This window comes from Piliocolobus tephrosceles, chromosome 1 (genome assembly GCF_002776525.5).
Source record: "Piliocolobus tephrosceles isolate RC106 chromosome 1, ASM277652v3, whole genome shotgun sequence".
Taxonomy (NCBI): domain Eukaryota; kingdom Metazoa; phylum Chordata; class Mammalia; order Primates; family Cercopithecidae; genus Piliocolobus; species Piliocolobus tephrosceles.
Window position 1 is genome coordinate 63,416,770 of NC_045434.1, and position 23,323 is coordinate 63,440,092.

At 44.4% G+C, this 23,323-nt stretch overlaps 1 protein-coding gene across 2 annotated transcripts; it reads right to left on the bottom strand.

Annotated features, from left to right (window-relative positions):
- Positions 1-1,580: 1,580 nt before the first annotated feature.
- On the bottom strand, positions 1,581-22,953 carry EIF2D (eukaryotic translation initiation factor 2D). 2 transcript variants are annotated; one of them, XM_023186913.1, is made up of 15 exons: positions 22,686-22,953; positions 21,595-21,785; positions 19,503-19,586; positions 18,425-18,515; positions 15,584-15,691; positions 13,144-13,397; positions 12,526-12,643; positions 10,437-10,482; positions 9,906-10,009; positions 9,636-9,785; positions 9,184-9,273; positions 7,298-7,393; positions 5,609-5,729; positions 3,542-3,716; positions 1,581-1,784 (listed from the first exon to the last, which is right to left on the bottom strand). In XM_023186913.1, exons 1-15 carry the CDS (start codon positions 22,739-22,741, stop codon positions 1,714-1,716), a joined length of 1,755 nt encoding a protein of 584 aa, XP_023042681.1. In that variant the 5' UTR covers positions 22,742-22,953; the 3' UTR covers positions 1,581-1,713. The 2 variants fall into 2 exon arrangements, with proteins under 2 accessions (XP_023042681.1, XP_023042680.1); XM_023186912.1 differs by having other exon boundaries at positions 15,584-15,730.
- Positions 22,954-23,323: the final 370 nt, after the last annotated feature.

The window sequence follows — 23,323 nt, forward strand, 5'->3', positions numbered from 1 at the left end:
TAATAAATTCAAAGTTGTATGTTTGACATTGATACAGATTATTTGACTTAGCACATAGGAAAAAGAACCTGTTACAGAGTCTGACTCTACTCTGCCTTTGAACATGTCCCTATGCTGCTCACAGGGGGAGAGGGAAGATGACTCAGTGCAAATGTGTCACCGTTACTGGAAAAACACTCAATGCACAGGTCTGGACAGCACTGGGTCATGGCAGAACTGTGGGTCAAACCACAATCAAGGATAGAGTTCATTTTAGACCCAGCCCTACCACTTACTGGCTTTGTGTCTTCAGCAGAGATCAACAAGGCAGGACATGACCTTTCTTAGCCTCCGCTCCCTCCAAGATCGTGCAAAACAAATCAAGTTTGTGAAAGAACTTTTTACAGTGCTATATTTTACTTGTATTCACATAAGGACCATAGTTCATTACTACTATACAGATCATAATCCCTCAATCAGACTCTGGCAGGCCAAAGGCTTTAACAGGGTCCTGTTTAGGCTCAATTTCTGGAAATCCCTTTCCTAGTTTCATATGCTCATGCCGGTAGAGATAGGATTAGTGAAATTAAGGAGTTTACTTATGAGTATAAAGGCCTATTTATAGGGCCTGATAACAGACGGTAGGAGGCGTCACACACACATTTTCAAACCCTTTCCTTTTTTCCTTTTCAAGCCTCAAATGGGCAATTTGTGGATACTGTGGATATTTTTAAGCCTTCTTAATTGGAGAAAAACCGAGGAGAGAAAGAAGTAAACTGAAGTGCAACTGTCTCTTAATGGTAAAACCCAAGAACTCAAGGAATTTAGCCCAGTTCTCCCTCCTATTGTACAAGCAGAGATCTGGTCAGAGAAATGATTCTGTAAACTGAGCAGGGACCAGCGCGGTGGTTCTATACCTTTTTGGCCTCAAGTGATCCCTTTGGGAATTTGACAAAAGCATGGTCCCTCTCTCAGGAAAATGACCGTACAAAATCTGTGCACCATTTCAGGGAGTTCATGGATCCTCTAAAGACCTATTAAAGACCCCTTCCATGACCTCCACGTTAAGAAGTTGGAGCTGAAGAGGGCATGAGTTGGATAAGACTCTTCACTGTAACAAAGCTGTCATCTAGAGTTACATCACAAATTTACCAGTTAATGGCAGTGTCCTAAAGTTGGGGAAGAATCACTGTCCTATAGAAACCCATGTCCTGATATGCCTGTACTGTTTCTGATTTCTATCTAGCCTAAATTCTGCTGCAATTTAGGGTCAATTCTTTCTTCTGTTGCTTTGATTGATGACAAAGAATAGCTGGGTTCTGTTTTCTATGTGACTAACCCTTTGAGATGAGAAGGAACTATTTTGGGGCTAGGAAGTTAATTAGGCAGTAGGATATTTGGTAGGAGTTTAAAAAGCAGAAGGCCCCACCTGCCAGAACTCTGAATGGGTTGGCCTGCCTGGAAAGCAGGGAAGGAATGAAATCATTGAAACCACATGGGCAGAAAGGCAGCCACCATGGCCTCTTCTGTCCATTTAGAATACTCCCGACTTCAAAAATTAGTACATTTTAGCTAAGTGGAGGAAACAGAGGGAAGTCATATTTAGATTAGAATAAAAATTTATTTTTGTAAAGAATTATATTTTGTATTTGCAAAAGCTGAAAATGCTTATAAAAATTACCAGCCCAGAGCTTGGATTTCCAACGGATCCACCACGTGAGACAAAAGAGTCTGTCACTTCTTCTTGCCAGGTTTGGGGGCCTTTTCTAGACCTTGGATGTGTTTTCGAGGGAGCTGATACTCTTCTACAATCCAAAAAGCACACACTCCTCAGCGGAGCATGACCTTGCTCCCCAGCCGGCCCTCCACCAGTCCCCGTTGTCTCACAATGCCATTCTACCCAGCTCAAACTCAACTTCGGGACTGATCACTTACGCCTACACCTCAAGGCTGATGTGTATATTTCTGAAATTTTCACACTGAGAGCTACTTTCTGGGTGTATTTCAGGCATTTAAAATTTTTTCACGAGAGAGAATGTGTCTGTTCAGTCTGTGCTCCTCTCTCTTCCTCATAACATTTCTTCTCAGTACCTCCTATGGGGTTCTTCACCTAAAGGGGCTCAATTCTAGAAGTTAACATGTCTAGAAGTAAACATGTCTAGAAGTAACATGCCATAGGCCATGGAATACATTTGCCTAAATGAGCACTTAATATATGCCAGGTCCTGAGGATGAAAAAGGCAAGGCTTCTGGCTCATGCAGCTCAGTCTGTTAAGAGGTTCAGACATTAGAAAAAATGAGCCAAGCTGCAGACATTAACCAGAAATATAAACACAATTGGAAAGTGCTACATTAGCAATGTTTAAAATGCTAATTTAGGGACAGGTCTCCCAGGACCCCTGGGCTGGGCCAGTGAGCCTCTGACGTCAGGTGGGCTTAGGTATGGGAGGGCATCCTAGGCAAGGGGATAGCCCAGGTGGAAGCACATGTGGGTGAACATGCAAGGAGAATCCGGGGAACTGCAAGGAGACCAGGACGGCTGCTGCCTGCAACGTGGGTATAGGAGCTGCCAGAGAGAGCCTGCAGGGAAGGCTAGGGTGAGGCCAGGGTCAGGCTGGGAAGGTCTTGTTTATTGAGCTTAGGAGTTAATTCTGAAGGCATTGAAGAGGCATACAAAGTTTTTTAGAAGGGAGTGATGTGATCATATTTGTTTAAGAAAGCTGACTCAGGCAGAGATGTGAAGGCTGGTTTGAAGTGAGGACAAACCGGAGGCTGGGCTACCCAGAGTTAGTAGAAAGAACTTAGGCTTTAAGCCAGGCGTGGTGGCTTACGCCTATAATCCCAGCACTTTGGGAAGCTGAGGCAGGTGGATCACCTGAGGTCAAGAGTTCAAGACTGGCCTGGCCAACATGGTGAAACCCAGTATCTATTAAAAATACAAAAATTAGCTGGCCGTGGTAGCATGCACCTATAATCCCAGCTACTTGGGAGGCTGACGCAGGGGCATCACTGGAACCCCGAAGGCGGAGGCTGCAGTGAGTGCAGTGAGCCAAGATTGTGCCACTGCACTCCAGCCTGGGTGACAGAGCGAGATTCCATCTCAAAAAAAAAAAAAAACTTAGAATCTGGAGTCTAAAAAAGTTCCGTGCCCAGCTGTATCACTCAAGAGTCAGATCATCTCAGGGCAAGGCACGGAACCTCTCTGGGCCTCAGTTTCCTCATCTGCAAAACAGGTAACACCTCTGCAGCATCATTATGATTAAGAGAGATGCCTGCAAAAACCCCAACAATGGACCTAGCACAAAAGTTTGGGTGCTCGCCGAATGTTTTATAAAAAGGGACCAACCAGGAAGAAAACTACTCTAATGGTGGAAGAGAAAACACTGAATTTGAAAGGAGCCAAAGGATCTGATTTAAACATTGGTTCCATCTTCTTGCTAGCCGCTAAAATCTAAATGGAGAGAGAAAGAGTGTGTGTGTATGTGTATTCTGCAAGTTGAGTTGGCAGGAAGGTCTTTGCTGAGCTAGACCAATGCCTCCACTCTTCAGAGGGGATGCTCACCAAGCAATAGCCAGCCGAGGTGGTGGACCTGGTTTCCCTGGATTTGCACCTGAAGGCTGTCCTTGGCCCCAGGGGCAGGAGTGACGGTGGTGCTAGCCTGGCATCGCTGCTGAAGGATGGCAGCCACTGAGTATGGGTCCAGACCATAGGCCTCCAAGTTCCGGACCACGGTCACCTGGGGGGACAGTGGGGACAGAGACTGACGGTGGTGACTGCATTCCCTTCCCTCCAGAGGGTCTTTCGGAGCCTCAGCAGCCTCCTCAGCCCCTGTGTTCTGTGATGGTTCACCATTCCTATAACCCTAGTAATTTTTTAATCCAAATAACTTATTTTTGTGCTTCTAAATTGATTATCTTTACCCCATCCAATATATGTGTTATATATTTAGAGGGAGAGACACTCTGTATCACATAGAATGTCTACCTTTTTTTAAAAAGATTTTTTTATTTGGAGAATTTAAAACATAAATGAAAGCAGAATAGTATGTAAACCCACATGTACCTATCACCAGTTTCAACGATTATCAACTCATGGCCAACCTTGATTCATCTCTATCCCTGTCTACTCCCCACTCCTCTATTACTTTAAAGCAAAACTCCCCAGACATCAGATCATTTCATCTATAAATATTTCAGTATGTATCTCCAAAAGATAAGACTCATTTAAACATAAAAACAAAACCATCATCACATCTAAAAATAAATTAACAAACAATAGTTCCTTAATATCAAGAATCTAGTCAACAACACATGCATTTTTCTGTTACTCAACTTCACAAATGACAAGTACGTGACTTTGAGATAAAAAAGAAAAATATTAGTGCTTTTAAAATATCACAATTCTCCCCCTGGTTGCTTTAAAACAAATTCTTTCTCATTCATAACTACAGATGGCAAAGTATATTACTATCAGGGGTGTGTGGGGGATGACTGCCATCAATAAAGACTATAAAAGCTCCAACTAGCCTTATGCTTGTCAATGGGCTCCAGACCCAGGAAATCTTAGAATCAATAAGACATTAGAGGATGTATCTCTTCCAACTGCCCACCTGATGCATGACCCCCCAACTATATCCTCCCCCAACAAGTGCACCTTATCTTTGCTTGCAGATTCTCCAGAAAAAAATTCACTATTTTATGAAGCACCAATTTCAATTTTGGACAATTCTATTTGTCATTATTAACAGAAAATTAGTGTTTAAATAAACTATATATATGAAAATTATTTAGTTTGGTGTCTGGCACATAATTAAACTCAATAAATAGTGACTATTACTAATTATTATAAAGGTTATCATTACTGGTTCTCAATTATTGAGAAACAAGTATTTATATGCCAAGTACATTCTAAGTGCTTCAGCCATGTATATTCCTTCATTTGATCCTCAAAATGCCTTACCAGCGAGGTATTATCCCCATTTTTCACAGAGTAAAACTGAGACAAAAAGAGATGAAGTAACATGCTTAAGGTCAGGCAGTGAGGCAATGGCTGCATTTGAACCCAGTGCTATCCAAAGCCCATGCTCATAACTGTACACTACTACAAAGTTCTTTATTTTGAACTCAACTCTGTTTTCTTGGAATTTCCACCCAATAACCTATTTCTGTCTTTTCAAGGCATATAGAATAAGTGCACTACTTTGCCAGGGGACAGCTCTGCACATATTTGAGGAGAGATGTCATTGGTTCCCTCCAACTTTGTGTTACCAGCTAAACACACTCAGTTCCTTCAGCAAGTGTTTTACAAGTTATTTTCATTGAGCAAGGCCTAAGAGGTGAAAGAATATGTGGGAGCTGAATGCCCATAACATAGTTCTAAGAAAAAAATAAAAATAAAATCTTGTTTACTTTTGGAACCAGGCTCTAGCAAGTTTCCTAGAACAAAATCCTAGAGTGAGCGGGGTCAGCTTTACCTATTTCATACAGAGCCCAGCCCAGGCACATAAACACGGGTGTTTCATAAAAAATCTTTGATGTGTTTGAGGCCGATCTAAAACCTCCAATCACATTAGGGAGACTAGAACTTGGCAAGAACATTACATCACCATCCTTGAACTTTGTAAATTACCTTTTTATTGGAAGCTCTTTGTGCTAGGGTGATGTCAATTGGACAGATTTTCCCCTTCTTCACAATGGGCTCTTGTCCGGGAAAGGTCACTTGATAGGCAGGCTGTAATTTTTCCAAACACCTGAAACAGAATTTATGAGTTACAAACTGATAAAGCCAACAGGAACCATTTCCTCATACCCCACTACCAGCAGGAAGTTAGGTGTAGGCTGAAATTGAAGGTTCACAACCTTGGTTGCATATTAGAATTATTCAAATCCGTAGGGAGCTGCAGCCAGATCAATGAAATCTGTATCTCTGACCAGGGCTACGTATTTTTTAAAGCTCCCTAAAGTACAGCCAAGGTTGACACCCACTGATTCAAAGATGGGAACATCAGTGACTTGAGCCCCTGGAAATGGTCCACTGACCTGGCCTTTTGAGAATCTGCCCTGTCTGCCTTGTGGAGGCTACTACCTGTCTCAAAAATGTGCCTTACGCAGCCTATTGCCTGCGAGTGCTGCTTCACATTTCTGACATGTTTTATACACCACTTTTACCACAAGGAGTTTCTACCTTTTATCTAACCAAGTTTTCTCTTGCTATCACATATATCAGGATCAATAAACTTTTTCTATAAAGGGCTAGACAGTAAGTATTTTCAGTTTTTTGCCGGTCACCTGGTCTCTTACAACTACTCAGTTCTGCCATTAGAGCACAAAACCAGCGCACAGACAACACATAAATGGATATGGTTGTGTTCCAATAAAACTTTATTTACAGAAACAGGTGGCAGGCTAGATTTGACCCATGGGCTGTAGTTTGCTGACTCCTGATAATAAACTATTTTCAGTTACGTGGAAAACAAGGAATATTAAAAATTTTTCCTTTAAAGACTTTAAGACACTTGGCCGGGCGCGGTGGCTCAAGCCTGTAATCCCAGCACTTTGGGAGGCCGAGACGGGCGGATCACGAGGTCAGGAGATCGAGACCATCCTGGCTAACACGGTGAAACCCCGTCTCTACTAAAAATACAAAAAACTAGCCGGGCGAGGTGGCGGGTGCCTGTAGTCCCAGCTACTTGGGAGGCTGAGGCAGGAGAATGGCGTGAACCCAGGAGGCGGAGCTTTCAGTGAGCTGAGATCCGGCCACTGCACCCCAGCCTGGGCGACAGAGCAAGACTTCGTCTCAAAAAAAAAAAAACTTTAAGACACTTTTTCCCAGCCTTCTTTTGCTTCTGCATCTTATTGAAGTTCTTATTTTTTCTTATTTTTTTTTAAATGCCCTCACTTTAACAGAGTAAGTTCTTTTTTTGAGACAGGGTCTCATCTTGTCACCCAGGCTGGGGTACAGTGATGGGAACATGGCTCAATGCAGCCTCCACTTCCTGGGCCCAAGCAATCCTATTGCCTTCACCTCCCAAAGCACTGGGACTACAGGCATGCACCACTAGGCCTGCCTGAAGTTTTTATTTTTAATTAGTGTTCCTTTTTGTTCTTCCTTTCAAGTTCTTCTATGTCATATTGGCTCAAATTGTTCCAAAGATCCCCCAAATCAGAGTTCCTCAAGCCTGCGTTTATGTAGACTGACTTGGTTTGAATTACAGAAAGAAAATCAAAGGCTAAGATAGTGACAGTATTAAAGTTCAGTGTGATCGATATTAAGGGGAGAGGATAGAAAAGTTGGAGAGGGACTGCCAATGCCCATTACCTGGTCAGAAGACTGTCCCATGGAAGCTTCATGACTGTATGCTGTTCATTTTTCTCTAAGATGCAGTCACATAGGATGGGATCCAATTTCACAAGACTAAAGGCAAAGAAGAGGTAGTGAAGAAATCCTAGACTTGTCCCTTCTGACCTGAAGGCTAACTCAGGATTCATCTCTCATATGGCCTTTATAGACATTCAGGATATGAATCAATTATGGGCCCACAGTCCAAAAGGCAACACACCTTAGGGGTGGGAGGTACACATATGCTTTCCTAGGAAAAGCAGGAAGGTGGAAGGGAAAGTGAGATGGGATAAATTTGAAGATCAGGACCCTTAGCTACTAAGCATGTGAACAAAGCTTTCTAAGCTTAGCATCACAACTGGCTAGTCAGGAAGAAAGAAGTGGGGATCTTTAAAATGAAGGTGCTGGCCAGGTGCAGTGGCTCACGCCTGTAATCCCAGCACTTTGGGAGGCTGAGGAGGGAGGATCACCTGAGGTCAGAAGTTCAAGACCAACCTGGCCAACATGGTAAAACCCCGTCTCTACTAAAAATACAAAAATTAGGCCGGGCACGGTGACTCATACCTGTAATCCCAGCACTTTAGGAGGCCTAACGAGTGGATCACTTGAGGTCAGGAGTTCGAGACCAACCTGGCCAACATGGTGAAACCCCGTCTCTACTACAAATACAAAAATTAGCAGGGCGTGGTGGCACATCTCTGTAATCCCAGCCACTTGGGAGGCTGAGGCAGAAGAATCGCTTGAACCTGGGAGGCAGAGGTTGCAGTGAGCAGAGATTGTACCATTGCACCCCAGCCTGGGCAACAAGAGCAAAACTCCGTCTCAAAAATAAAAATAAAACATAAAATAAAATGAAGGTATTAGATTAAGCTGGTATGTCTCAACTTTTTATCATGATGATTTTTTTAAAAGTGAAAAAAAAATTTTTTTTGAGATATGGTTTCACTACGTCACCCAGGCTGCAGTGCAGTGGCATGATCATTGCTCACTGCAGCCACAACCTCTTAGGCTCAAGCAATCCTCCCACCTCAACCTCCCAAGTGGCTGAGACTACAGGCATGCCCTACCAGGCCTGGCTAATTTTTGTATTTTTTGTAGAGACAGAGTTTCATCATGCTGCTCAGGTGGGTCTCAAACCCCTGGCCTCAAGCGATCCTCCCACCTTGACCTACAAAAATGTTGGGATTACAGACACGAGCCACAGTGCCTGGCCATTAAAGTAAAAAACAATCAATGGAACTCTCTTCATCTGGTAGTTTACCAGCTGTATCCCCTTTTAAGAAAATAATACTATAATGGGTACAAACATACAGTTAGATAGAAGAAATAAGTTTAATCTTTGAGAGCAGAGTAAGGTGAGAGCAGAGTAGTTAACAATGTACTGTGTATGTCAAAATAGCTAGAAGAGAGGACTTAAAATGTTCTCAGCACATAGAAATGGTAAATACTTAAGGTGATGATACTCCAAATACCCTGTCTTGATTATTATATATTCTGTGCATGTAACAAAATACCACATGCACCCCATAAATATGTACAAATATCAATAAAAATAAATACCAAATGCTATGACTTCAGTAAATTCTTTGTAAGCTTACATTTTATTCCTCACAATAGCCAATTAAAGATGATTCATGGGTATTTGTGAGAGAATATTTACCTAGTCTGTAGTCAATGTTGATAGTATACATGGATCTGAACACCCCAGACAATAACTCTGAGTGTCCACAGCCCATGGTTTGGAAACCACTGGTCTTAATCACCTCCAAGATGCTATGGTTTTCTATTCTCCCTCCCCAAATGTGTCTATGTCTGCTAAAGACAAAGACCCAATAAGACAGATCTAGTGCTTCTCATGCACTCACTTTTTGTTGTCTGCATCAACCAGGTCATTTTTCTTGGCGTAGTTAATGATGATCGTTCGGACCTCACTGCCCTCCAGAAAGCTCCCCTTCCTAGGTGAGAAGTGACCCAGGGGTTAGTTCATGCTGTGCCATGAGACAAAATGTAGATGCCCAGACTCACTCCCTGCTGAGCAGGGGACTTTCCTTAGCTTTCGGCCTCTAGTTTCTTCCCTTTTCCTGACTGAAGTGAGCATGACCATGTGAAGAAAATTACAGGCAGAAAAAGTTAAGACCTACTCGTTCATTTAGTCCAGAGGAACTTGCCCAGGGAAGGAGGCTGGAAGCTGGATTTTGGAGAAGGGAACAGGGGCAGAGCAGGTTTTGCCAGTTGCAAAAGAGCACTACTCAGGTTGAGAGGAACTGTAGGCCAGAACACCAAGCAGGCAGAGAAGGGCTGCTCTCCAAAAACTCACTTGTGGCCAGACTCCTGGAAGAGCAGGGTCATGCTGGCTGGGACACAGTAGAGGGGTTTTATATCTGGAGGGTGATAGGGCTGTTCCCTGCTACCCTCCTGGATAGTCTGGGAGGTCGGGGAGGGCTCGGGTATGACGAAAGATGTAATCCTAAAACCCAGCAGAAGGAAAGAAAAAACACATTTTATACTAGCATCTCAGCAATCCCCAGTCCGTGGCCCAGGTGCCCTGGGGCCAGCTGGGCTACAGTGACAGGCCCCCTGCACTCACCTCGGGTGTTTCCAGTCCACAGCCACAATGCTCTCCACCCCTTTGCTCAGCTCCTTCACCTGTATAATCTGCTCCTGCTGCATTTGCTGCAGGAACTTAGAGAGCTAAGGGAGAGAGGGCCAGTGGTAGGGGACTTCATTGATTCCACACACATACTGAGCACCCAGGATGTGCCAGAGTGAGCTAGGCAGGGACTGTGCAGGGATATGAGACAGCCCCTGCCTTCATCAACCAGGAACTGGGAGGCCCCCAACCTGAGGGTCAGGGAGCAAGACGCTGCTAGAGACTAATTAGTGAGGCCGTTCAGAACTCTAATCAGATATAAATGGATCAAAGGGGAAAGGAGAGTGGGTGCCACCAACTGCTTCAGCCCAGAGGGAGTTTCTTTCTTCCCCCTTATACTTAGAGTCAAAAAGCTTAATTCTAGCCTGAGCCCGGTACACAAGGCTTCCCCAGTGTCCATCTGGCTTATGTCGTATGTGCCCCTACAAAACTCTCTGCATGGGATCTGCAAAGAAGATCCTTGCTTACCTTTTTGTAGCTTGACTTCCTTATGTCCAGTTGTCGTCCTTCGGGGCTGATGGCAGATGGAAAAGGCAAGTTAAGCTAACAAGCAGTCATGCTGGGACCTGCCTGACACTGAGAGGAGGGCCTTTCTCCTCAGCCTTCCTCCCCCACCTTCAGAGAGACGCCACTGTGCCAGAACTGTCCGCCCAGGGGTGACATCAGACAGGGGCACAGACTATGGGACATTCTAAATCAGTGCTGTTCAACAGAACTTTTCACAGACGTGGAATGTTCTCTGTGTTGTCTAACAGGGCAGCCATTAGCCACATGTGGGTAGTAAGCACTTGAAGTGTGTGACCAAGGGAACTGAATTTTAAATTTTATTTACTTTAAATTAATTTAAGCTGAAAATAGTGACATGTGGCCAGTGGCTACTGCATTGGATACAACCTTAGATTCCTCCCACACCAGACAACCTTCTGTGGCCTCCAAAGTCGCAACAGCAAACTCACACTGTGGGCAGCCAGGCCTGGAGTGGGGCCCAGCAAGCCGCAGCCTGGGGTCAGGTCTGGCCAACTAATTATCTACTGTCTATGGTCACATTAGTGCTACAATGGCAGCATCAAGTAGTTGCAACAGAGATGGTATGACCTGCAAAACTGAAAATACTCATATTTACTATCTGGCCCTTTACAGAAAAACGTGCTGACCCCTGCGCTACAGCAATTAGTTTTGGAGGGGACATTCCCAATAAAAGCTATAATCTTTTCCTCTCCCCAGAACTTACATCTTCTCTCAAAACATGACATGCAGTAGCAGTGGATTCTTGAGGAGTCCTTCTAGAATCCACCCCAGGATCTTATCCTACAGAGAAGGGGCCCCCTTTACCATGTATCTGCAACCCAAGAAAGTCAGGACAGATTGCCAAGTATCCCTCCACACACTCCAGACACCACATTTATACAGGATAGCTTAAAGATGCCCAAGTATAAATGGGAAGACATTACATTAAGAATCACCTTTTAAAAAAATCACAGCCAGATTCTCAAAAAGAAATAAATTCAGGCCAGCAACAGTGGCTCACGCCTGTAATCCCAGCACATTGGGAGGCTGAGGCAGGTGGATCACTTGAGGTTAGGAGTTCAAGACCAGCCTGGGCAACATGGTGATACCCCATCAATACTAAAAATACAAAAATTAGCTGGGTATGGTGGCATGTGCCTGTAATCCCAGCTACTCAGGAAGGCTGAGGCAGGAGAATCTCTTGAACCTGGGAGGCAGGGGTTGCAGTGAGCTGAGATTACACCACTGCATTCCAGCCTGGGTGACAAGAGTGAAACTGTGTCTCAAAACAAAAAATAAATAAATAAATAAATTCAATCTCAGGGTAAAAATCAATAAGCAAACCTCCTGACATGATAGTATTCACTGAATGCTTATTATGTTTCAGGTTATGTAATCTTTACAGCAATCCCATGATTATTAGAAATTAGGACCCAGAGAAGCCCAGTAACAAGCTAAAATGCACCTTGCTCGAACATCCTGGAGACCTAGCAGTTGAGCTCAGATGGCTCTGTCTTCAAAATCCAGGTTCTATCCACATGCAATACTACCTCTCCTGGTGACTTGTGTTTTGGATGGGGTGGGCCGGGACGGGGTGTTCACACCAATTCTTCTTCCTAACAAAACCTAATGTGGCCCCACCACATACTTTTCAGAAGTGTGAGGAGGCTGAATGTTCCAGAAGAAGCTTCCTGACAAAAAGGCTACCCTGGGACACTTCCTGCACAGGACATGCTGCCCTATTTGTGAGGTTGCTCAGAACCCCCACGGCAGACGCAGTGCTTACAGAATCTCAGGAATTTTAACTTTGTAGTCCTCAATATCCTTTCATTGGCTAAAATTTAAGATTTTGTTTTAACAGCCCAGCAAGCTAAGAATTAAGTTTTTAGAACCCAGGAAGTAATATATTTGTCAGATAAGCCTTCCCCTCCACTCTTTCCACAGCATGTCCCTCAACCAGTCCCTGCTTCGGCCCCATTCTGTCCTACTACCAAGGAGCACACGTGAGATCCCGGCCCCGGCCTCCAGCCCACATCAGTGCCTTCCATACCAGCAGGAGAACATGTGGCTGCCAAGGAAAGTGCTGGTGAGTAAAGGGAGGTCAGCCTTTTTGACTCGGCACTTCAAGGCATGCAAGAAGCATTGCTGTAACAGCTCATCCATTTGCTCTGCAGGGAAAAGACAAGAGCCATATCCTTCCTGAGGGATACAGAACACCTGGTACAAGAAAACGACCCCCCCCAGCTTCATCCTTACTTCGCCCCCTTGGCTCTGAAAGGAACCTAATCCCAGGTACCAAAGCTCCCAGCCTCTCTTGAGCACTGAGCCTTTTAAGAGGGTTGACCCCAGAGAAGGAGTCAAGCCACAAAGTCCCACCAAGCTAGGAGTGTTCACCCAGAGAAGTTGAGCCAGAAGAAACCTTGGAGGGCTTTGTAGCTGAAAACAGGCAAATGCCAGGGCAGATTAGCACCCAGGAAGACATGACATATGTGGAAAGGACTCAAAAACAAGATGTGAAAGGGCTGCTGTGCCACCCTCACAGAAAATAAGGACCTTCCCCTCCTCCCCTGGGAGCTTAATGGCCTTTCTAGTCAGCAGTGGAGTAGAGCTCGTCAGGCTCCTAAATTGAGAGGTGGGGAGATGGGCTCTTCTCCTCCTAGAGTTATACCTTGAAGGGTTTTGCTATCTGTGGAGTCTTGGTTCAGGCCCCCTGTGCTGGTGTCTTCTGGGGCTTCTGAGAGAGACTTCTCTTCACATGCCTGGTGAGCCTCCCCATTCTCCTCTTCCCCCTCCAGGATCATGTGCCTCATGTCTCCCTGCAGGGTGGAGTCCACCTGGACAGATCCCTTCTCTTCACTGAGATCTGCTGAATCCAGGGCCAGTGGAGCAATGGAAGGTGGAGATGACTTGTTTCCAGATCGCCTGGAAAAATCTCATGTCAGAAACATCAAGCAGCAGCCCCAATACTCTCCAACCCTGGCCATGGAAGAGTCAGCAGTGAGGTCAGAGACAGCAGAGAGCCAATAGGCAGGAGTAGCCAGGAGAGGGCAGAGAGCCTGTGCCCTCATCTCAAGCATACTTTTAATTCTGGGCCCCCAAAAGTTCCATGCCTCAGTTTCCTCATCTCTGAAATGGGGAGAATAAATCTTGTCTCCTCCCTATTCCAAAAGAATAATACTATTAATAGACATCCCAAGACTGAGAAAGATTAAAGAAAAAGGAGTTTAAGATAAACTCCCAAAAATGTTCCCTTCATCTGAGTTAATAATAAAACCAATTTGAATTAAATATGAACATTAAGATCGCGAATGCATCTGTAGTATCTGTTTGGTGAAATGCAAACTCAGGGTTCAGCATATGTAATAAAACACAAACACCTGGACCTGCAAAATCAGCGGCTTCTGTGTTACATCAAATGCAGTCTAACGTGAAAAGCAGAGATTGCCATGGTTTTATGCCACTAAGCCTTAGGAAGACAGGAAAAAAGGAGATGCCACATAGCAAAGCACACAGAGCAGTAAAAAGCTTTAGCTTAGTCAACATTATGCAAATCAAACTAAGTTTTAACTAATAGCTATGGCAAGGCTTCTCAGTATTGTTCACAGTAAAGCCAAAGGGTATGTTTAGGCTATTCTGATCAGCTAAATACCATAAATATTTTTTTCAAGGTGCAGGGAGAGAACCAAAACAGCTGCTGCTAAAATAACTTAGACAACCTGACCTTGATTGCTGTTGCTCAGACTGATAGTTAAACAACGGGTGCTAGGAGAACATTAGTCATCAGCCCTCAAATATCTAAAAACAGGCTAAAACGAGGTTGTACCTCCAGCAAAGGAGGGCTCGGACAGTACTTGCAAAATTAATAACTCTGGCCGGGAGTGGTGGCTCATGCCTGTAATCTCGGCACTTTGGGAGGCCTAGATGGGCGGATCACGTGAGGTTAGGAGTTCGAGACTAGCCTGGCCAACATGGTGAAACCCTGTCTCTGCTAAAAACAAAAAAATTAGCTGGCTGTTGTGGGCACATGCCTGTAATCCCAGCTACTCGGGAGGCTGAGGTAGAAGAATCACTTGAACTGAGAGGCAGAGGTTGCAGTGAGCTGAGATTGTGCCATTGCACTCCAGCCTGGGCAACAAGAGCAAAACTCCATCTCAAAAAAAAAAAAAAAGGCTAGGTACACTGGCTCACGCCTGTAATCCCAGCACTTTGGGAGGCCGAGGCGGGTGGATCACGAGGTCAGGAAAGGGAGACCATCCTGGCTAACACGGTGAAACCCCATCTCTACTAAAAATACAAAAAATTAGCCGGGCGTGGTAGCAGGCAGCTGCGGTCCCAGCTACTCGGGAGGCTGAGGCAGGAGAATGGCATGAACCTGGGAGGCGGAGCTTGCAGTGGGCTGAGATCAAGCCACTGCACTCCAGCCTGGGCAGCAGAGCAAGACTCCATCTCAAAAACAAAAAAAATTAGTAATTCCAAGACTGGGCTAGAAAATATAAGAATGAATCTATCTCAACAGGCCACAATACTTGGCTAAATGTGTTTTTTGAGAAAATCACTGCTTACTGTTTTGCTAAAATGAAAAGAAAATAACCAGAAAATGAACAGGTACGGGTCTCAAGAATGCAACCTTTACAGTCAGAATGCGTTACTTCCATGAGGAGGAGGAGTCTGGAATGTGAAATCTGAATAACATAAAAGTAATCAGGTTATAATCCTGGTATCTAAAGGTCTCCCCTGCCATGATTTGGATTCAGAAGCACTCATCATGGGGCCACATGATGCCTAAAATGTGCATGGCAGCTAGGGCCAGACTGACCAGGGCTATAAAAAAGTGAGTATCACTGTACTGAGAGGCAGAGAGATGATCCCTAAGGTCTTCTTTTGGGTCTAAGATTTATAATTCACTTAGAAAATAAAGTTCTCTCTCATTACTTGTCCAAGCAGGGGAAAAAATATTTTCTTTATATTTGGTAAGGAAATGAAAGTCTGGGGTTAGCAACTTGCTTAAAGACATGGCTAGGACCAACACTCTCACTCCTGAATTTCAGGCCCCATCCTCTCCCCAGTTGCCCCGGTTCTCCGTAAAACAGAAGAAACTCTGTACCCACCACAAGTGGTCCTGGTAAGTGTGGAGCACAGAGAAGCCCCTTCCCTTCAGGCCTGAAGTGAGCATCTCAGCTGTGGACATGGCTGCGACTCCAATGGCGACAGGGGCTCTAAGAAGAAGGAAGCCAGACACCAGGGTCAGGGAAAGCCTATGGGAAGGGCACATGTTAGGATCATCTTCTGACACATGTGGTAAAAATACCAAGGTTACCAATTTGAAGGTCTTGTATCACAGAACCAAACTCAGTCCACTCTCAGTTTTCTTCAGATTACCTATAAATATTACTTTCAAAAATCCCTTGACCAAACATTAAACTTCTGTATTAGGAACTCCTCTGTTGACTTTATCACTGCCTTTGTTTTATTCCTGCTGTGAATTAAATCCAGGTAGGTCTTGGAAGGACATTTAATGCTCCCTTTCATTAATTTCAAAAATATAAATTATCTCCTCTACCTTAAAGAAGTCATAGCCATCCCATAAGGAAGTTTAAAGGGGAGGCAATTCATATATGATAAATGAGGCTGAGGGATGCCATAGGGAAGAGGGAAGAGACACACAGTGGGGCCAACTAGAGAAGTTCCTTCTGAGTTAACTTTATAAGAGGGGTTGCTCAGTGTAACTACATATCTAAGAACTGGATGTTTCCAGGATATTCAAAAACAACCACATATATAGTAACTACACAAACTTCCAAAGCCCAGATGAGAAATCTGTTAGCCCAGTGTTACTCAAGCATTGATCAATCAGATATTGCCTGTAAGGATGGGTGACTAGCTGGATAATAGTGGGGGAATAATACATAAGCCTGGCAAGGTAGCCAGGGTCCAAATGAGAGTTCCCAACACTTGAACTTACTTTACACCTGGCAGCTCTGCTAACTGTACCTATAGATCAGTTCCTTCCACAAAATCTGAATCTGGTTTCTTTCCCAGTTTTTAAAAGGTTTTTCTCATCTACCCCTGAAAGGTCAATGGCTTGAGAACTCCAGTCTTGAACATGACTTGTATTTTTAACAACCCCTCATATCATTACCCCCACAACAAACCATCCACAGCTCCACCCCCATATACACTCTAAAGGCAAAGTGAACAGGCCAAATATTCATTTACATAGTTTCCTCCTATCTCAGAATACTGGGGGAGAAAAACAGGTAACATCATCATTCTTTTCAACTGTAATTTCTGCTACAGGTAAACAAAAGTTTTTAGGTGCTTGGTTCCAAAGCATTCAAGGAAAATAGAAGAATATGAGTAGCAGAAATAAGAACTTTGAACACTGACCCCTATCGTGCCTACCATCGCTCTTTCCTTCTCTCTCAAAGAGAGACTCTATCAAAATAATGAGTCCATCTTGGTCATCTCCATAAAAAAAAATAGTAAGATGTAATTTTTCACTCACTAGGATAACACAAATGAAGATGACCCATCATATTCAGTATTGGCGAGAGTATAGGGAAATAGGCTCCATATATGCTGCAGGTAGGTGTAAAAACTGATACAGCTTGTTTGTAGGAAAACAGAAAATACACATGATCTTCAACCTAACAATTCTGCATTTTAGTATCTACTCTGGAAAAATACTGGCAACAGTGTCCCTAGAGGCATCAATAAGCTAACATTTGTAATAGAGACAAATTGGAGGCAACCTCAATGTCCACCAGGAGGGGGCCTGTTCCATCATCACACAACAGGTAAAAAGATCTGGCAGATCTGTGTGTTCTTATTTAACACAAAGTTAAATTTAAATGTGTATTAAGTTAGTATTTAAATGTCCACATTTACATTTAAATACTAAGATGTAACAGTTTAAAAATAAAAATTAAAAAAAGAAAATGTCCACACAATATTAAGTGAAAAAATAACACAGACACAGTGTAATTTTGTTTGAATTTTAAACACACATACCCTAAGCCAGGTATTTTTATATGCACATGTATATATGTGTAGAACAACAACAAGAAGGACACACATCAAAATGATAATGGTTATTTCCAGGAGAAAAAGACTGTGGGGTAAGGGGGGCTTTTAATTTTTCAGTTGTTCATACAATTACTTCTTATTTTTAAAAAGAAGCAGTGGAGGCTAGACACAGTGGCTCATCATGCCTGTGATCCCAACTCATTGGGAGGCCAAGGCAAGAGTATCGCTTGAAGCCAACAGTTTGAGACCAGCCTGAGCAACAGAGTGAGATCCTGTCTGTATGTAAACTGTATCTCAATAAAGCTATCAAAAATAATTAAAAGATGAGGATAATGATATGGATATAGGGAAAAAGCACGAGGGTGATGAAAGACAATGAAAAAACAAAAAAGGTCACAAACAGAAGGAGACTAAGAAGACACGACGACTAAATGCAAATTGGTATTTTACACTGGATATGTGAAGAGAAAGAAGACATCAGTGAAAAAACTGAGAAAATACGAATAAAGTCTGTAGTTTAGTTAGCAGTACTTTGCCAATGTTAATTCCTTAGTGGTAATAATTTATGTTGTGGTTATGTAAGAGGCTACGATTAGAGGAAGCTGGATAATGAGCATGTCAGAACTCTACTATCTTTGCAACTCTTCTGTAAATCTAAAAAATAAAATAAAATAAATAAAATAAAATAAAAATGCTAAGTTGACAGAAAACAGAGCAGCAACAGCAAACAGCAAATATACTCTGCCGAGATGCATGGACTCCCCATAGGTTTGCTGCCATTCCCCTGCTGGCCCACTCTGCTTCTTCCAAAACCGATTTGTGCTTTCACTCTTTTGTTCATATGCTTTATAAGCTGTTATTCCCCTCCAACTTCTCTTTTACACAAGTTTTTCCCTGAAAGGCAGAGTTGCCTGGCACAGTACCTGTTCCCCACCAAGGAAATGGCACAGAGGTCGCCCTTCTGTACCTGAGGCAGACCAGCAGGGGGCATCACTAGTCCAGGCAGCATCAAATCTGCAATGAACAAAACAAAAACATCACAACCTGCATTCGGCCTCCATCTAACTCTGTGTTTTACTTCATCATTTCCTGACTCACTCAAGGAAAAAATAGTTATTAGGTATCAACTATGTTATTCATAATAAAAATGAAAAATGGCAACTTCAGTATCAGACCTTCTCCCCTCAGGGGGTTAAAGGTCAAACAGAGTTTGAGTGTCCTGGCTGGGTGTAGTGCCTTATGCCTGTGGCTTACGCCTTTGATGACCCCTTCGCCCATCCAATAGCAGGATATTTATTTTTATTCAAATTGTGGTTTCTAAGTCAGAAGTGGGAACCTTCACTTCCTCTCCAGACTCAGCTCCTAACATTCTCCTGACATAAAAGAGGTACTGTTAGCTAGGTGCAGTGACTCACGCCTGTAATCCCAGCACTCTGGTAGGCCAAGGGAGGGGCAGATCACTTGAGGTCAGGAGTTCAAGACCAGCCTGGCCAACACGGTGAAACCCTGTCTCTACTAAAAATACAAAAATTAGCCAGGCATGGTGGCGCACTCCTGTAATCCCAGTTACTCAGGAGGCTGAGGCAGGAGAATCCCTTGAACCTGGGAGGCAGAGGTTGTAGTGAGCCAAGATCATGCCACTGCACTCCAGCCTGGGCGACAGAGTGAGATTCCATCTCAAAAAAAAAAAAAAAAAAAAAAGTTTGAGTAGCCTATAACATGATCTGTCTTGTCCTAGTTTCCTAAATTCAGCTTATTGATTTATAGTATAGCACATGGTGGCTAACAAAGTACTTTCACAACACTTATTTAAGCCTTACAACAGGGCCAGAGAGGCCCAGAGATCTGGTGGAAGCAGCCAAGTGAGAAACATAAAACGAACAGGAGAAAAAATCCCATTTTTCACCACACAAACACAAGAAATGGGTAAGTTTATTACACCAGTTGGCTTTTGCTAAGTAGGTTTCAGCCAATAGCCAGAATATAGGAAACTCCTCTTACCTGCTCCCCCTACCAGTTTCTCGAGTACCAGAGGCCATGTTGTAAAGGTTGGCAGAAGATCAGGATAGGACCACAGCGTGTACACTGTACAAAAAGACATCCAGAAAACACTATTACCAAAAAGCCAATCTTTTAGAGAAATGGAAAAACCTAACACTATGGTCGCTTTAATTAGAATACAGGAAAGAGGCCGGGTGCGGTGGCTCAAGCCTGTAATCCCAGCACTTTGGGAGGCCGAGACGGGCGGATCATGAGGTCAGGAGATCGAGACCATCCTGGCTAACATGGTGAAACCCCGTCTCTACTAAAAAATACAAAAAACTAGCTGGGCACGGTGGCAGGCGCCTGTAGTCCCAGCTACTTCGGAGGCTGAGGCAGGAGAATGGCATAAACCCGGAAGGCGGAGCTTGCAGTGAGCTGAGATCCAGCCACTGCACTCCAGCCTGGGCGACACAGCAAGACTCCGTCTCAAAAAAAAAAAAAAAAAAAAGAATACAGGAAAGAAACTCAACTCAAAGCTAAAGAGAAGGTTGTAAGGGGATGCCCAGAGAGGTTTCATTTTTGAGGAAGGAAAAAACCTAAGAAACTGAGTGTCACTTGAAATTTGGAGGCACCTGGATTGCAGCGGCAGAAAATGGCCACAGTGGACAAAAAAGTGAGGGCAGAGAACCAATGAAGCTTTTATTTATGGGTTCAGAAGCAAGTAGCCTAAGAACAGGAAGCCAGCTGTATAAAATCTGGGAACTTTCCCATGTTTACCATTTTTATCCCCTCTGGTTCCATAGTGATTAGCAGTAAAAACCCCTAGGTCAAAAAGCATTGTGGTTGTCTCCAGGTACAGCAAGGACGTGAGATCAGGGGCACGAGTGGCCTATGGATATTGCATTACACTGTTGCAGCCAACCCTGGTGGATGAAAAGCCCTAAGTTACAAAGTAGGTGTCAGCAGCTATGGAAAAGAGAAAAGGAGACTGAGTCCCTGAGATTTGTGACAGAGAAGGCAAAGATTCCTAGAGAGCCACTCAAAGCCTAAAAAATCCCTGTGAGACATATGGTTAAAGAACATCATGAAAACAGCTGGATACGTAGCTTATCAATCCAGCTTCATTCCTATTACAGTATCTCTTTTCAGTATTTTAGGAAAATCCTGCTACAGACAGTTTTAAGAAACATTTTTTAGGCTGGGCACCCTGATCACGCCTGTAATCCCAACACTTTGGGAGATTGAGGCAGGAAAATCACTTGAGCTCAAGAGTTCAAGATCAGCCCGAGCAACACAGTGAGACCCTGTCTCCACCAAAAATTTTCAAAGTAGCCAGACATGGTGGCATATGCCTGTAGTCCCAGCTACACAGGAGGCTGAGACAGGAGGATCCCTTGAGCACAGGAGGTTGAGGTTACAGTTAGCTACGATCACACCACTGCCCTTCAGCCTGGGTGACAGAGTAAGATCTTGTCTCTAAAAATATATATATATTTTTGGCTGGCTGCAGTGGCTCACGCCTGTAATCCCAGCACTTTGGGAGGCCAAGGCGGGTGGATCACAAGGTCAGGAGATCGAGACCATACTGGCTAACACAGTGAAACCCCGTCTCTACTAAAAAATACAAAAAAATTAGCCAGGCGTGGTGGCGGGCACCTGTAGTCCCAGCTACTCGGGAGGCTGAGGCAGGAGAATGGTGTGAACCCAGGAGGCGGAGCTTGCAGTGAGCCGAGATCACGCCACTGCACTCCAGCCTGGGCGACAGAGCAAGACTCTGTCTCATGGAGACATGTCCTGAAATTCCATGCTTTTCAAGACCTCTGCTCTATCCCTAGTCAACCCACTGTAAACTTCTCAGCCACTGTTCCTCCATCTCAGAACTTCCCTTTGCAACCACCCTTACTTACTATGTTAGCCCTTTTTTAATCCCTCCTATAGTGGTTTTGCATAAGAGAAAACCTTTTGCGTCCTAAAGATCCTTGGGGATGGTATTGGGAGATTTTGTGCTTGCTTATTTTATGGGAGATAGGTTAATGGAAGAAACAGAGAGAAGCAGATGTTAGGCAAGAACTACCTAATGGTAATGGCCATCTTCACCCTGTTGTCATACCTGTTGGATACAGATTTTTCTCCAGTTCAAAGAGGATGGGGTTACCACCACTCACGTACACAGTCACTGCATCCCCTTTGTAAGCATACAACTTCACAATGTTGAGTTCCTCCTTTCCAGGTACTAACTCAGAGACTTGATCAGTTCCAAGGGTGGGGAAAGCAGTTGTCACATCAGCTCGGAGCTTTCTCCTGTAGAAAGCACACCAGCACTGTGAATGCTGCCTATACAGACTTTTAATAAATATCAAGAACTCAAAAGTGCTCACTATAAAATCACAAGGGCAAAAAAAAAGATTGCCTGGTTTATGATGTCCTAGTCTCACACACTCTTCTGAAACATCCTAAACTCTTTTTCATCCATTGTCATCTATTTTCACTCATTCCTGGGGTATGCCTTTTCATTCTATGGGTGGGGAAACAGGCCCAGTGCACAATCCAAGTTAGCCTGACATAGGAAACAGCCCTGCCTTCCTGACTTCATGCCTAGCCCTTGGGCCCACTCCTTTCTCATATATGCTTCGCAAATCTGCCAGTTTATGATTAAATAACTATGCCATGAGACCTACAGACAACTATAAAGCATTGGTTACAAAATTTCAAACACAATCTCTATTTGTGACCCTGTCTGAACAGATACATTTCTTACCACATGTGCCTTATTCCCTCCCACCTCAGTTTCCAGCTGTCTCTCCTGCCAGAAGTAATCACTAGTCATTTTTTTCTCTTATACTTTTAATTCTTGGTATCCCATCCGATCTCTTCCAAGGGGTATTAATCTCTTTGGAGGGCAAGAATCCTGTATTCCTTCATTTCTGCATTCTCCACAACACCTTAAATAGTGTGCAGTCAGTAAACGCTGACTTAACTACGTTTTAAATTCACTAGACTATCCAAAAGACAGCCAGGTCCCCCTCCATCCTCACTTCAAAATGTGTCTAACCCACCCTTGCCTCCTGGGGTCCCTTCCCTGGCATACCCCTCGGCCTCCACCCGAGGATGTCGGCCGAGAATAGCGAGGGCTAAGGACCAGGCGGGCCCAAGAGATGTCTGGTTGTTCTGGTGGCAGAGCAGACCCCTTTCCTCCCTCACCTGTCCGACCCCTTGATGGCCGTGTTGGACTTGACCCGAAAGGCCTTGGCAAACATGTCTGCTGGGGTGGCCTGGGGAAGAGAGCACAGAAGTCAGGGAATGTCAAGAAAGCGAGGGCGCAGCGGCTGCCAGGCCCACAGCACTGAGGGTATCCATGCTGGGGCCCGGCCGCGAAAAGGGCCCGGCTGGAAACCAGGGCCGCGCAGCTTCGTGGCCGTTGCCGCTGGGGAGGCCGCGGCCGCCCCCAGTGGCGATGCCTGGAACTAAAGCAGGGCAGGGAGGGGCGGGGCCCAGGGAACGCCCCTCCCCTGCCCACCGTCCCATCCCCTCACGGGCCTGGCTCTGCGTCTGCGCGAGCAGCTCCGGTTTGGTACTCTGCAGCGACTTGGCCACGCCAACACCGGTTCTGTTTGTTTTCTTCCACTCCATCAACCTTAGGAACTGCTTTGAGTAGAAGCTCTCTGCAAGCTCCCATTCCATTCGGTTCGGTTCCTCCTTTCCAGGTACTAACTCAGAGACTTGATCAGTTCCAAGGGTGGGTTCAATTCCATTCGGTTCGGTTCAATTCAATTCCGCAAAAATAATTGAACTCAAAAACACGAGTTCAGGCTTCGGCCGGGCACTGTGGCTCAAGCCTG

Coding starts and splice junctions, on each gene's coding strand:
- EIF2D (XM_023186912.1), bottom strand. CDS start 22,741: ATGTTTGCCAAGGCCTTTCGGGTCAAGTCCAACACGGCCATCAAGGGG. Junction 13,398..15,583: donor ACTTACCAGGACCACTTGTG/GTGGGTACAGAG, acceptor AGATTTTTCCAG/GCGATCTGGAAACAAGTCAT. Junction 9,274..9,635: donor TTCCAGGAGTCTGGCCACAA/GTGAGTTTTTGG, acceptor CTTCTCACCTAG/GAAGGGGAGCTTTCTGGAGG.